At 40.8% G+C, this 14690-nt stretch overlaps 2 protein-coding genes across 3 annotated transcripts; both read right to left on the reverse strand.

Moving 5' to 3' along the window:
• Window positions 1-816: 816 nt before the first annotated feature.
• On the reverse strand, window positions 817-4189 carry dsn1 (DSN1 component of MIS12 kinetochore complex). Of its 2 annotated transcripts, none has more exons than XM_084571556.1 (11): window positions 4101-4178; window positions 3816-3852; window positions 3476-3719; window positions 3298-3371; window positions 3065-3137; window positions 2873-2945; window positions 2712-2768; window positions 2491-2562; window positions 2235-2382; window positions 1686-1773; window positions 817-1587 (listed from the first exon to the last, which is right to left on the reverse strand). In XM_084571556.1, the coding sequence occupies exons 1-11, from the start codon at window positions 4136-4138 to the stop codon at window positions 1505-1507; spliced, it is 987 nt and encodes a 328-aa protein (XP_084427682.1). In that variant the 5' UTR covers window positions 4139-4178; the 3' UTR covers window positions 817-1504. The 2 variants fall into 2 exon arrangements, 1 of the variants encoding a protein (XP_084427682.1); XR_014699721.1 differs by having other exon boundaries at window positions 1535-1587; window positions 2235-2378; window positions 4101-4189.
• A 736-nt stretch (window positions 4190-4925) lies between these two features.
• atp13a1 (ATPase 13A1) lies at window positions 4926-14408 on the reverse strand. Its single transcript, XM_084570671.1, has 25 exons — window positions 13915-14408; window positions 13234-13323; window positions 12533-12796; window positions 12276-12431; window positions 11912-11981; window positions 11719-11825; window positions 11468-11597; window positions 11290-11345; window positions 11021-11147; window positions 10761-10898; window positions 10532-10652; window positions 10247-10404; window positions 9760-9935; window positions 9570-9680; window positions 9348-9473; window positions 9154-9262; window positions 8853-9046; window positions 8420-8516; window positions 8146-8330; window positions 7869-7983; window positions 7576-7772; window positions 7287-7429; window positions 6244-6355; window positions 6008-6151; window positions 4926-5900 (listed from the first exon to the last, which is right to left on the reverse strand). Exons 1-25 carry the CDS (start codon window positions 14266-14268, stop codon window positions 5790-5792), a joined length of 3591 nt encoding a protein of 1196 aa, XP_084426797.1. The 5' UTR covers window positions 14269-14408; the 3' UTR covers window positions 4926-5789.
• Window positions 14409-14690: the final 282 nt, after the last annotated feature.

Consider the following 14690-nt stretch of genomic DNA (forward strand, 5'->3'; position numbering starts at 1 on the left):
TTTAATAACTGTCAAGAGAGACATTCTTTGAAATTAAGAAGAGTGGCATTGTAAACTTTGCGTTTTAATCTTGGTGATTCGTTTAAGGATCATTTCTGTGAAACTTCTATTCATTTTGATGCTAAAGCTGCCCTCCCATCACCCCACCAGCATCAAGCCTCATTTTCATCTAAATAAGAATCGATCTCTTCGGCTGCACACCATCCTCCCTACTCACAAGTCTCACGGTCACAACCCCGCTTGTCTTCTTTGCCTGTCCCTATGCTCTCTAGTCACTCTCCTGAATACAATCACAAGGAGATTGGCCATATTCATGTTGGAGATCATAACAGCAAAACAGTTCTGTGCCCTTTTATACTGTTTGTAAGGGGGGGATTCTTGATTTAATCATCTGAGCACTAAATGAAGTATGAACATTAATGAGTGAATGGGTCAAAGAGATAGAAGCGATAGTGAACAAAGCGTTGACTGACTGGTACAATGTCAAAGCTTCGTTCTGCATCAGTGACCAAGCCAAATGCAAGGGATGGGGGTGAGTCACTGTGGGGGAGGGGCTTCCTCCTGAATGGTCAGGGGACACTGATGAAGTGAAATAGATGCAGTACCAAAAGGAGAATAAATGTGGCTGAGGAAGAGGATGCAAAAAGCAATGTACATGACAGATATACTATTGGCAATATACAAATTAGAATCAGTCTATTAAAACTCTTGTTTTGCTTGTGCTTTCTGGTTGTACAAGTCTTTTCCAATTGTGAAATGGGCAGATTTCTGCATGGGTTTGAACACTTGTGCTTTTAAAAATAAAATGACACAATGTAAACTTACAGGGTTCTTTTTTATTACAACTACAAATAAAGACAACCATCAAACCATTTGACAGGTCACATCTAAAAGATATCATGACTTTATTGTTTTTATTTTAAAAATATATCATCAGTTCTGTTTTTTTAATAAAAATCACCTCAGACAGGTAATGAGTTAGGGACTTAGAGGAGAGTTAGACCAGGCAATAATTTTAAGAAACATCTCTGTTTCTTAACAGCTGGCGTTCTCACATCAGCAGTTTCAGGGTTTACAGGTCAGAATGCACTTAATTAAGTTTAAAAAAAAAAAAAAAATCCTGTTTTGCCATTCACCAAGCTCGTCACAGTTTTGTATAGCCAGCCACTGCCACCTGCTGATCAAACATATGCATTGCCGGAACTGCCATTTTTACCATATAGATGCAGAATACATAGTAATTAAAAAAGGAGACATAACTGTGAAGTTAATAGGTCACATATGAGCTGAGAGAAGTCACATGTACAAAACAGTGACCAGTCCCAGAACATGCACACATGCATGCCAGAAAATAACAAAAAACAAAAAAACAAAAACAGGCCAGTCACAGCGAGGGCTGGCAAAAACATAATGGCTTGATGGCGAGTGCACCACTTAATGAGTAATACAGAGCCATGGTCCATTAAATTATAAGACTGCTTATGCTTGCTTCCCAGCAGAACGATTATGTAGTTGTAGTGGATACAGGTGCTGCCATGAGATCTCTGAGGATGTCAGTTGAAAGATCCTGGAATCCAGCTTCCGCCGCTGGTAGGGAACAGTAACAGGATTGAGTGTTAATTCACTTGACCATTGGTAAAAGTGCCAAAATGTTCCTTCCAAAAAAGTAAAGACAAGACAATTACCCAATTGGCCACTGGTCTTTTCCACCAATAGCTGTGAAATTTCCTTGATGGACAGAAGCTCTCTAACCATCTTACACTGACTGTCGATCTAAAGGCAAAAACGAATAGCTTATTAAATAACATTAATCAAGCTGAACAAAGATATAATGGTTTCCAACAGATATAGTATGTTGCCTTGGAGTAGTGGCCAAGTACCATCAGTCATATTTTCTATATAAAAGCTGATCAATAAATATTCGTGATAAAAAATTGGAAAACTAACATCCATACTTTAATCATAAGGAGAGAACTCGAAAGCTTGCAAAGCTTCTCTGCTTTAGGATGGTTTTGAAGTGCAAGCAACCCAGTGACCAGTGATGTGATAACATCTGCCTTGTTGTCTCCTCACTCTAACTGATTCCTGTATGTTTTTCATAATGGCTAAAGCATTTTACCATAAATACACCACCCTGATGTTATGTGGGCATATTGACAGTTTTTTGCTAAAACAGACATTTCTACAAATGATATGTTACAGATTTTTAGTAATGATTTCAAAATCTAACATACAATCATTTCCACAGTGTGAAGCATAGGTTTCTGTTTACACAGGAGGGCACGATAGTCAGGTTTGTTCTGTATGACATGGTACTGTGAGGACCGGGCCACAGATGTAGAGTCAAGTGATATGCCTGTCTTCTGGCCCTGCTCCACCTTCCTACAATGAATAATGAACACATTATTGACTCAAATTTGAGAAGACAAGACTGAGGCACTCTAATGCTATGGTGGTATAATATTCCACAGTGACAGCATACATGTTCACCTTTCCAATTCCTCTGCTTTACTCCGGTGTTTGTTCAACAGTGCCTCCCAAGATTCACTTTCCGCCTGGAGCCTAAAACAAAACAAGAAATACTCATTTGGTGGATCATGCCATCTTTGTTTTAGATGCCTGAATGTACTTTTTAATGAATAATCAGTGCCTGCCAGCCTGGTACATATTCAGTTAAATTAAAATCAGGACATATAGTGACCACAACATGCCTTTTGATGGCTGTCTGAAAAATTTCCATGTCTCTGTGCACTACAGGCTTACTGGAACTGAAAGCAAACAAATAACAAAAATACTGAATAAAATATCAATTTGCATAGAAAAACAAAACATCCAGAAACACAATTAATGAAAATAAAAATATCTACAACACCTGGCTGTCCTAGAAGAGAGCCGCTGTGGTCCACTGTGTATGACTTCGCCCCAATGTTTCTGGATGTGCTCCACTACACCAGAGAAAACACAGAACACAGGCAGAAAAATGACTTTAGCTGAATGTATCTGTGCTATTAAGTTAAAATACAGAGCTCCCAGAAATACAGTATGTACCAAGTAAAGCACTAACCTTGTTGCTGAAAAGACTCCAGTGAGGCATTTGGGACTGACTGGAACAAATGTTGAGTCCTTTCAACTGCCAGCTAGAGGTAAAGCAGAGGTTATTACAATACACATTGCACTATGTTAAGTAAAAATATCACCAACATCCAATAACAGCAATAAGATGGAATGCAACATATAATTCCACACACTTTAATTTCATTTTAACTGATTTAGTACATTTATGAGTCACCAGCTTACCTTCATTGAGGCCTCCATCAATTTCTCCAGTCTCTTTTCCTGTGACAAGGATGTACATATACCCCTGCACAACGCTATAATAAACACACAAATGTGTATTTATGTCACAGAAAACAAATCTAAGATCTACAATACTGATTAAAGTTCAGAAAGTGGTCAAACAGGTCAAACATCTCACCCTGATTTGGGTTGGGAAGGGCAGGGAGCGAACGTCGGTTTATTGCGGATCTCCTCCAGGACTTCCTCCGTGCAGTGGGGCTAACAGAGGGACCCTCTGTGGCTTCAATCCGTATTTCATCTGTCTCCAAGTGTGCTTCTCTGGCTTTTAGCACCTTTGTTGTCGGTGCGTAAAAGTCGGAACGAGGAGACTTATGTGGGGGCGCTGCGATGGGGCTTGTAGAGGATCTTTTCGATAAATTAACCTTGACATACAGAAACAAAGTACTAGTGACAATCCATTGCACCAATCTATGATTCACATAGATGTTATTAGCTTAAACCGGAGTTAAATGCCTTACCTCATTTTGCGTATCAGCGACGATGGCATTCCCGCAACTGAAATAACATTTCACGAATGAAGAGGCTAACGTTAAACACACACAAAATTACTATAATACACTGTGCAAAATAAGTTGCTATGGTGTTCCGCTGGCACGGTTACGTTAGTAAGCCCTGCGGATGACAATAAGTTAATATCGGCAAAACTCACAAAACATAACAATTTAGCTGAAATACTTTATATTTTCGCAATAAAGCATATTTTGTTAATTTGTTGTAGCGACGTATACAAACAAAATACAGACCCGTCTTCTCCATTTGCCAAATTATGCATTTCCGCCATTTTTCTTTCAAATTGTTTTCCGCTCAGCGCGCGCCAAAAAAGCCACACCCCTATATAGAACTAAGCAGCATGGGAAATGTAGTGTCGTCTCCACCCAGACGAAGTGGGCGGCGAAGAAGGTAGTAATACAGTATGTTGTACTATTTGCTGAAAAAGTTTATAACATAATGGTACACTATCACAAACATGGCAGAGAAGTACTTAAAATGATCGAATCTTACATGTGTCCTCTATAACGTTTTCGAGAAATGTCACTTTTGTGATGTAGGAATCAAGACCAATAGTTTTGGTTGTTGAACAAGGCCTAGTAACTCAACATGTTGTCTTTTTACAGTTTTTTCCCTGATATTTAGCTGGAGAGTTTCCTGGTGATTTAACTAGATCTAGAACCTTGGCCTTGAACTCGAAAAGCTTGGTAAGCCTCCGTTATGGCATTTTCTGGTAATTTGTTTGAAGTTTTTTAATTAAATCTGTTATGTGTCAGAACCCCACTGGACAGTGCATCAGTTCACTAAAAACCATTAATCATACTCCCAAACACACCTCCATATCTTGCCATTCCTCCAGGTCCTTTAACTAGTCCTTTCAAGTTTTGCATGTCCCCTGATTTACTTTTATACAATTTAGGTTTCTTTAACTATAAATGAGAGGCACTGGGGACTAACAGGTCCCATAATTAGTACATAAAATCTTACAGTTGCTTCTAAAACACATACACAGGTATTTTGAAATGGAAACACACTGCATAACCTGAGAAGTGTAACATGCAGCCTCTTTTTATTAAAGTTTATGAAAGGCTAGAGGCAATTTATCAGAAAAATACTCAACAGTTTTCACACTGTATATTTTAGTGGTATTATAATCGCCAAAAAAAGTTGGAATTATGTACATTTTGGCACTTTAACAGCTCCATAGTTTTTGAATGCTTGGTACAGTACTTGATTCACAACGCAAAGAAATGTCTGTCTAGATTTTTGGAGGAAAGACTATTCATTTAAGCTGCTCTAGTTTATTTGTCAATCTTCCAGACATCTTTATCAATTGATACTTGGCACATTTGTTTTGACCAGTGTCAGGGATATATGGAAATCTGATAAGTCATTACTCACTTATTCCTTGGAACAGCATAGATCATGACTAGCTAGATGAGCTCATCATTTCATCTGTACTTGCACTTGACAAAACACTTGCCAGACTTTATAATTTGTATATTTAAGTCTTTATAAGTCTGTTAAAGATGTTTTTCCACTTTTTACAAAATTAAGGAGAGGAATCAAAAAATTAAACAAATCCAAAACACTTTTGCAATTCTCTTGGAGAATGCCCCTTTTTTGTGCCTTTGTGTTTCACTCTGGCTGGCACAGTCTCACACCTCATTCAATACTGCTGTTTCCATGGCCTTTTGTAGCAGTGGGGAGAAACATATAAAGACAGAGAGAAAAATGTAGAAAAAAATGAGGGGAAACACAGATGGTTAAGGAGGGGCAGAGCAGGACAAAGGAAGGGATACACAAAGGTACAGTACTGCACGCCATGTCTGTCTCAGCTGTCTTGTTTATGTCACAACAGCTTTAATTTTCTTCCCCCTCCAAAGTTTTCTCTCCCTTTAGAGTTTGGTTGGTAAGAGCAGCAGTTGCTGTTGGCACTGAGTTCAAGAAGGCAGCCTGAGAGTTCCTTTGCCCAGCAGGAACTGCAAGACACGGTCCACCAGCAGAGCAGCAACAAAGTCCACTACCAGAACCTGGGCAATGATTAATTTGAACTGCAAGAAAGTAAACAGAAAGCAGGTTACCTCACTGGGTATATAATTACTTTTAAAAAAAAGTCTTTTAAAACAAAACTTTACTTGATAAAATAATCCCAGCTCACCTCAGTAGGAATATCTACAAGAGCGAACTGTTCATTGAATTCTGGTGATGAACCAGTAAGAAGTCCGACAATCGCTAAACCCGACAAAGCGATGCTCCACAGTAGCGGCCGATTCTCACTAAGGGATTCCATGAAGGGGTGACCCTATCAGGCACAAAAAGAAATGATGTGAGTCTATTAAAATAACTCTAAAGAATGCAGACATAATAACTAATAATACCATTAAGAGTAAGTACCTTGTAGTTAATGGCAAAGGTGGCCATCTGCATGGCCATTGACATTATGTATACTGTGCTGTTAATTAGGCTGGGTTCAAACTCTTTATACAGATCTATAAACTGCTCCTCTCTGCAAGAGAAAAATGACAAGTTACATGAGATAAAGCAGACATATAATGTTAATTACAATAATAGAAATCAACAGAAACCGGTGTTAGCAAAATCCAGCGTTCACTGAGTAGAGTTAGAAGACATTAAACACACACGTGGGGAAGCTAAAATTGGTGTAATATGAATTTTGTGGCTAGCTGCACCAATTCAGATTTTGGAATTCAGTTTATGTTCTGGTGTCACCATAGCACCCCCAGATTTAACATGTTCAATTTATTTTTGAAATCAGTGAGTCCAGTGAGAGGAATTCAGTTTATTTGAATTAAGAAGGTGATTAAAGAGCCCAATGTGTTTGGGTTCATAGCCTTAGAGGAATATATAATTGGACTGCATTTACATATGAATAAAAGGAAACATCATATCTATAAATTAAACTATCAATGTAAATATTGCACTCAAAAAGCAAAACTGCTGTTTTTATTTTAGGCTGTGTTACATGCTTTGTGTGTTATCCATGTTTTCTGTGTGTATGCTTTGTTGTCTCTTTCCCTTGTGTTTCCTCCAGGTGCTGCCCTTCCCTCATTTTGTTGCAGGTGATCGAGTGCACCTGGTACCACTTGCTCATCATGTGAAGAGAGCACAAACGCTTGAGGGGAAGCTGCAGTGAGTGCAAGAGAGTAGGGGAGCCATTCTTGACAACATTGGTGCTGCATGCTTGCTTACTCCTCAGCGAAGATGTGGTGGTAAGGGAGGGTGACGTTTTTTTTTTTTTTATTATTATTTTATTTTTTTATTTATCTTCTTAATGTGTGTCCTTGTTTCACTTTAATTAAACATTCATTTCTTTGTTGTAATTTCTTTTCCATTTCCTTAATTCTCTTTACGTAAATTTGATTATTGATGTTTCTCTCATCTCTTAGACTTCATCAGGGAATGTAACACTGACTCACCTGGGTGGACTTCTGCTTTGTGCCTCTTTGTAAAGGTACACCAGACTACAGAAGTGGACAGCAAACTGCAGCAACACAGTCAGCACTGTATACAGATTGAAGATGTTTGGTAAGGGTCGCTCTCGAGACAGTGTTTTGAGTGGCTGTGTAAATGGGAGAAAATGGGTTCTTAATTTGTGGCTGACAGTAGATACACTTTATGGTGAGAGAAAAAAAACATTTGGTAAAGACAATGTTCTGAGAAACAATCAGAATTAGAAACGTCTTCATTTTTTGTGTGACTCCTCACCTTTGACCTAGAGATGAATAGGAAGCATCCAGCCAAGAGCAAGCCCTGCAGGGTTGCCTGGAAATCACTGAACTTGACTCCCTCGAGGTAGAGTACGGATTGACTGTAGGCCAGAACTAGGGCATTGAGAGCAAGGATCTTGAACATCTGGAGTGTTGTCACCAGAGTACAACGGCCTTGTTTTATTACATGGCAGACTGGGGAAAAAAAGAAGTTTCAGAGGTGTGAAGCAGTTTTATAGTTTTGATCTTTGAAAACTATGCTAAAAACTGAAATTACAACGTGGTACTCACTGCACTGAATGGAGGAAAGTTTTGATGTGAAGGGGGCAGCGATGGAGGCATCACCTAGTTTCACTACTTGTACCTGATCTTCTTCAAGTTCCCGTAATACCTGACTAATCCTCTCCTGTTAAAGAAAAATCCTGGCATTTAGACCATTGCACTACAACTCTATGTTACTTTTAAGATATAAACAGATGGCAACTGAGAAGAATGATAAAATGAGATGGCATGCTACATTCAGTGTAAATTTCATGAAGGAACTTGCAGCAAATCACAAGATACACACTTTTTGTGCGGCAAGCTGCTCTTCTCTCTGGGCCATCACCCGCTGCCGGGCTCCCCTGGAGCTCAGTTTGGCCCCTGAACTGACTGGTGGCAAAGGTCTGGACTCTGCTGTGGATGGTTCCTTTTCCCTTCCACGCTTCTTTTTTTCAGGCATGCGTTCAGGGGCATTGGCTAACAAAGCAACACCTAAAGAAAAAACAAAACTGTAAACACTGCAAACTCTTGGGGTCATATCAGAACTCATGCTGTTAATCATAGTGGTTGATAGGTCTTACCTATGTGGGCATGTTTGAGAGCTCCCACGTCATTCGTACCATCACCACACATCAGTGTCACATAACCCAGCCCCTTGAGACTGGTGATCACAAATTCCTACAACATAATACATGAATAAACCATTGTTGTATATATTAATATCCATTTGCCCTACTATATAATACAGACTGCCTGTATTTTATAAAATGCATTTCAGCATCCCCAAGAGAAATCAACCCAAGTTTATGAGTGGTATCCTCCAGTCAAAATGCATGCCTTGTAAAAAATGTATTTGACGTGTATTTTAGTGTTTTAGTTCGGCCCAAGTCCCATCCACTAATGTGGAGGGGGTGGCTTCACTTTTGAGGAGCAGTTACACCGTCCATTTTTATAAAGTCTATGGTCCAGTTACAGAACTTTTAAGGGCTATACAGCTGCTGTTTAAGGACCTACCTTTTGTTTGGGACTGACACGGGCAAACACTTGTATATGAGGCAAGAGAGCATGGAGTAGCCGGGTATCACAGCTCAATCTGGCCAGCCCTTCCCCTGTTACACACAGGTCGAACTGATGCACCAATGAAGAAACAGAAGGAGGGGGCAGTGGTACACGAACAGTGCCATCAATGGATTCCCACTGCCACGCACCTGGAAAACAAAATAACATGTGTGCATACTTCTGCACTTTGTATATGTTCTGCACCTACTGCATTATTTGAGTAACACCTGTACCTGTAAAGTGATTTTTGTCTTACCTTGATCAGAGCTTGTCTGCAATATAAGCGTGTGTTCTTTCTGGATGAAGTGTAGCTCCCTTGCTACATGGCACGCCGTTAATGGATTATCACCTGTGATCATCACCACCTGAAAGCAGCGAGAGAATAGTAACCATTTTAAGATCATTCTGTTTGAGTACATGTACACAAGGTGGCATGGTGAACTTATTTACATGATGAGATGCTTCTTGAATTTCTCTGATCACAGCCTTGCTGTCGGTCTTGAGGGGACAAGACACTACCATGAACCCAGCAAAATGCAGGTCACACTCCAGAGCATCACGACTCATCTCCCGGACCTATGTGACCCAAAAAGATTCAGCTCAGTTTCTAACAAATCTGCACATAACACAGATCAGACAGTCGGACTGTTTTGACGGAAATGAAATAAGAACCTGCTGATGACTGAGGTGTCCCATCTCTTTGTAGCCCAAGGCCAGCACTCTAGCCCCTTCACGTGACATTTCCCTGTGGACTTCATCATAACTTGCCGGACATTCTGCAAACTAAAATTACAACCATGTTAGGATATTGACTGGGCACAAAAATACTAGGCTATGTATTATGGATGGTGTCAGCATGTACCATTCTTCTGAGTGTCTCTGGAGCACCCTTGACTGTTGAGATGTAGCAGAGTTCAGTGGAGCCAAGTTTCTCGAAGGAGGCCAGTACAGACATCCTTTTCAGAGCGCTGGCAAAGTGGAAACGTTGGTGGATCTTAAGTCCTTGGGTTTTGATGCCTCGTGGAAACACCTTTTCATCTGGTCAAAGAAACAAGTCTCAGTGAGGCACACACTGTAGCACTGTGCACCCAAATATTAACATTTAAAGTGCAATGGATTAAAAAGCAGTGGCAAATTTACAGTTTTAAACTCAAACCAAAAGTTTTAGCGTAACCTGAAAGATAGACAGATATGCTTTACTGTCTGTCCCAAATGGTGACAGATTGCACTACATGTGGAGACATGTTAATTTGAGAAGGAAAGATTAATCTCAAAACAGACATGAACATGTTTTCTCACACAGGTCACCACCCTTCTTTCTACATTTAGTGGAGGTTATTTATCTGTACCTTTAGTCAGTGTCCAATCAGCAGCAGTCAGCATGGCCTTTTCTAGTGGATCTCCAACCAGCTGTCCATCATCCAGAGTGACCAGTGAGTGACAGGTGGCCACTACCCGATGTGTCTCAACTGGGATCTCAGATACAGGCATCACCTCCTTTCCCTCTCTGTCAAACAAAAACATCAGGTGTACACTCCACAAAATGCAAATGTATGTATGCAAATGTTGACTAACCCAAAGCATAGCTTAGCTAAGCGTGTACGTGGAGGTAAGAAAGGTGGACAGGGGTTTACCTGAGGCCTGCTACCCCTCGTACCACCAGACTGTCACTGGTTAGTGTTCCTGTCTTGTCAAAACAACAAACTTCGACTTTCCCTGCAAATGGTATCCTGAAAGGCTCCGTGCAGAATACATCTATGCAGGAGTAGAAACAAAGAGTCAAATGAAACACTGCTGTTTTATGGTTAAGTCTCTTAATACATATTGTACACACAGGCGGGATAGAAGAACACACAGACTTACAAAGTTTAGCCAGAGCAATAAGAGATGTGTTAACTGCTAGAGACAGCTCTATGGGGAGTTCTGGTGGAACCACTGAGGTGAGGATGAGCGTGCACTCCAGAAACAGTTTGTAGCGGTTCCTGCTGAGATCCTTGGTCCCTGACGGGGTGACACAAAGCACAAATAAATGATTCTCTCACCTCCACTTATTAGCAATGACTGTGATAAAGCCTGTGTTGAATAAAAATTACACAATTATGAGTTTATTCTGTGCACCTCACCTTCCACCCACACATAAACAGCTGCAGCAATGGCAAACACAAGGAGGAAGAGGATGAAGATGAAAGTCTCCAGGTTGTTGGCTGTCACTCTTTTCACACCAAAGAGAATGGTCCGTAACAGTTTACCCTGGGGTTTGGCAACAAACGGTACACTTCAGAATACTTTCCCATGTGATTACCATGTTCTTCACAATGCTGTCAAAACTTGACTTAAAATGCAAAAAAAAAGAGAAAAATAGCTATGCAGATGTACTAAACAAATTCCTCACCTGAGAGGTATAGAATCCTGTTCTCAGCACATAGGCCACACAGCCGTTGTCTACAGCTACACATAAAGGAAAATTTATGAGCATGCACCTTAAAAAGACAATGCACTATCAAATGTGATTCAACAGCCAATATAAGTTGTTGTTCAGTTCAAATGAAAAAAAAAGAATTAACACTTACGCTTCAGTCCAGCACTGGCCTTTAAAGGAGGGCTATGCTGGACCACTTTTGTCCCACCGGAGATGATGTGGAGGCGAGAGTCTGTTTGAAGGTCCAGGATTCGCTCTGGATCCAACTCCTCCACTGGCTCCTGCATCCCCCATATTATCAGTATTTAGTGTGACATCCCACAATAGGCTAAAACTTATAGTACAGTATGCAGAATGTTTCCATCTAAATATTATTATTATTATATTATATTGGTTTCTAACCTTCATCTGGGGCACAGACTCCCCAGTCAGCATGGCCTCATCCACAATGCAACGCCCCCTGAGTAGCAGGACATCACATGGCACTAAGTTGTCCTGGGGCGAACGTCCTATAACACAGAGAGTGTAAATTTTAAAAACACAAAAATTTATGCTGGTGGTCGAGAAGTCGTGAAAACAGGGACAGGATACTTGCCTATTGAGACGATGTCTCCAGGGACAAGCTCATCGCTAGAAATATGTCTCCACTTCCTGTTGCGATATACCTGTCACAAATGCATGTAATTAATTAGGAATGCTTTGAATACATAAAAAATACACAGATGAGCCAAAACATAAGACCACCTCGCCTACTCTTTTGGTGATTTGCATGCCTCCAAAACAGCTTATACACCACCAAGATGTGAGAGTTATAGATGAACTGACTTTTACTTTCATAATCTATGAGTGGTCGTAGTCTTCTGACTCATCTGTGTATACCGTGGATAAGGAATTTTGAGATTGTACACAAATAGTTTCTTTTATACAATATTCTTTATCTGAAATAAGATCAAGCTTACTTGGATCATGTAGGGCTTGTTTCCCATGCGCCGGATCTCAGACATATTCCTCATTTGCTGTTGGACCAAGGAGGCCTCAAACGCCACCAGCATGAACAGTGTGAAAACGCTGTAGTACCAGTACTCGTCCAGACACCACAGCCCCACACAGAACACCTGATGGATGACAGAGAGTAAATACGTTGACATGGATACAGACACTATTATTATGTTTTAAATGTTTTCATAGCATGAGTCAAATTCCACATCAGACATACCTGGAAAACAAAAAAGGGAGCTGTGGCCCTCTCTCTGAAGAGCTCCAGAAAATCTGGCACCACCATCTCAGCACGATTGGTGCCATACTGCTTTTCTGCCGCTCTGAGTTCAGTCTCCTCTTGGTAGCCACGCCAGGACTGAAAATAGCCCATTGGGTTGTTGATGGGAAACGCTATTGGAAGAAAACATTTCTTCTCTTTGCAGTCAAAGACGTAGCGGATCTTTTGGAACTCAAAAGACAGAATCCCCTCCCCATTCTCATCCTGTAGGGCAGAGCAAAATAAAACCAATTTGAAATTATAGCACTGAAATACAGGTTTTAAAAACCCGTGTATATCCTTGGTACTTGTGCAACACATGCACCTGATCAAACAGTGCCAAACTCACACTGAAGATAACCTAAATACTTCCACTTAAAGTGTAAAATTTACATAACATCTGGAAAAGGAATGCATTAATTGTATATTCGTTCAAACTACAAGTCAAACTACAAATAAAAGCAGAAAAAATGACAGGGTAAACTGAAGCTGTGTCATACCACCATCAAAAAATAAGAGTGACGAAGATGACGTGGATTTCATTTGGTAAGATCAAGTAACATGTGACAAAACCTTGACCTTATAAGAATAGAATGTGATTTTTAGGAATGTTTCCAATTAAGATAACTCATTACATCTCGATAGTACACATGTGAGCTCACCTGGTCCCTCTGCAGTGCCACAAGCTCAGCAGAACCGTTGTTGGGGGTGGGTATGACCTTTGCAAGTGTAGCCTTGTTTGGGTCTGGTTCCTGTGTATACGAATGAACAGGTGACAAATTAACATTTATGGCAGGTCACGGTTATTTTGGTATGGCTGCATGGCTCTATGACTTTTTCCCTCTCTAATGAGGCATACCCATGCATACAGCTACTCGATCAATTGAATTTAAGGCAAATTGTTTAAATTACTTTTACTCTGAAAACCAATAATTATACTTTATTACATTATAGATTCAGCACTATGAAAGCATGTGAAACTTGCTTGAAGAGAGTATAATGTGAAAGAAAGTAACACATCCAAACATAAAGCCAAAGTGAAAACGTGTCAGTGCAGATGAAAAAATAGCCTTTCAGGTGACAAATGTCATTGCTAATTAAAATGCATATTGAAAATTTGGATATTTGTGTATTTCAGATCAGTGCAGTGGTTATAGTGGCCATGCCTAAAACCATTAGAAGGGTCAAGGACAAATCCGTCCTACTATAGTGCCTTCGGGCAAGACGGTTAGTACAGTTGCCTGGGTTCATGGCATCCCTGACCTTTGACCTCTATGTAAAAGAGGGGGAAACTACACGTTTCTTATGGATATCAGCATCAGATTATTGTGACTTGTGTTTACCTTGGAACAAGTGAGCCAACAGTGCGCGTGCACGGACCAATAACCAGAGAGTGCTGTGAGGACGTGCGCGATCCCGATAGCAGCTAACGCCAGGAGGCCTGGCTCCGGATACTCGGAGGCACCGTATACTCCTAACCACACGTACAGCCAGCCCGGGTAGAGAACGGCCAGGAACGGGAGGACAGTACCGTGTAGCAGTCGGGGCCTTCGTCTGTACAGCGTCACTGAGCTCACCAGCTCGTCGCCGGTGCCGCTGTCATGCTGGTTATGGTTCACAGAAGGGGCCATTCGCAGCTTACTCGGTGCCCGGATTCCGTCTGCAGACATACTCCCGTCTTTCCTGACGTCGTTCATTGTACTTTGTAACCCCCTCTGGCCCCCTCTATCATCCACCACCACCCCGTCGTACGGTAGCCGGTAAAAATACGATTATACAGTGGAAACAGTGCGGTGCTACCTTCTGGGTCCGTTTACTGAATCGCTTGCTCTCTGACCGTCGCTTCCGCATACGTAAACACGTACATACACGTCATGTTTTAGCCGGCACTGCCGAATGAAACGGAAACATCTAATATTTATTGTCTTCCACGCAGTTACATTGAGCGTTTAGGTTAAATTTTACAACTGCTTTAAATGCAGAGGTTTACTTTCAAAATATCCACTGCCTTTCCAGTTTAATGCTATAATTCATCGAATGGGTTGCTTCCTCTTTAATGGACATGTCGTCATTGTAGGAGACCGGCAAACGTTTGTGACTGACACAAACCTTAACCAAT

This window comes from Chelon labrosus, assembly GCF_963514085.1.
Source record: "Chelon labrosus genome assembly, chromosome: 21".
Taxonomy (NCBI): domain Eukaryota; kingdom Metazoa; phylum Chordata; class Actinopteri; order Mugiliformes; family Mugilidae; genus Chelon; species Chelon labrosus.

Bases quoted from the DNA above. Each gene is read 5' to 3' on its own strand.
- dsn1 (XM_084571556.1), bottom strand. From the start codon at position 4,138: ATGGCGGAAATGCATAATTTGGCAAATGGAGAAGACGG. The intron at 2,946-3,064 runs GTTAGTGCTTTA...TCTCTGGTGTAG, and splicing joins GGAGTCTTTTCAGCAACAAG to TGGAGCACATCCAGAAACAT. The intron at 1,774-2,234 runs GTATGTTAGATT...TTTTGCCTTTAG, and splicing joins TTCACACTGTGGAAATGATT to ATCGACAGTCAGTGTAAGAT.
- atp13a1 (XM_084570671.1), bottom strand. From the start codon at position 14,268: ATGAACGACGTCAGGAAAGACGGGAGTATGTCTGCAGACGGAATCCGG. The intron at 8,331-8,419 runs GTAAGACCTATC...TTTTTTCTTTAG, and splicing joins TCTCAAACATGCCCACATAG to GTGTTGCTTTGTTAGCCAAT. The intron at 7,984-8,145 runs GTGTGTATCTTG...TTTCTTTAACAG, and splicing joins AGCAGCTTGCCGCACAAAAA to GAGAGGATTAGTCAGGTATT.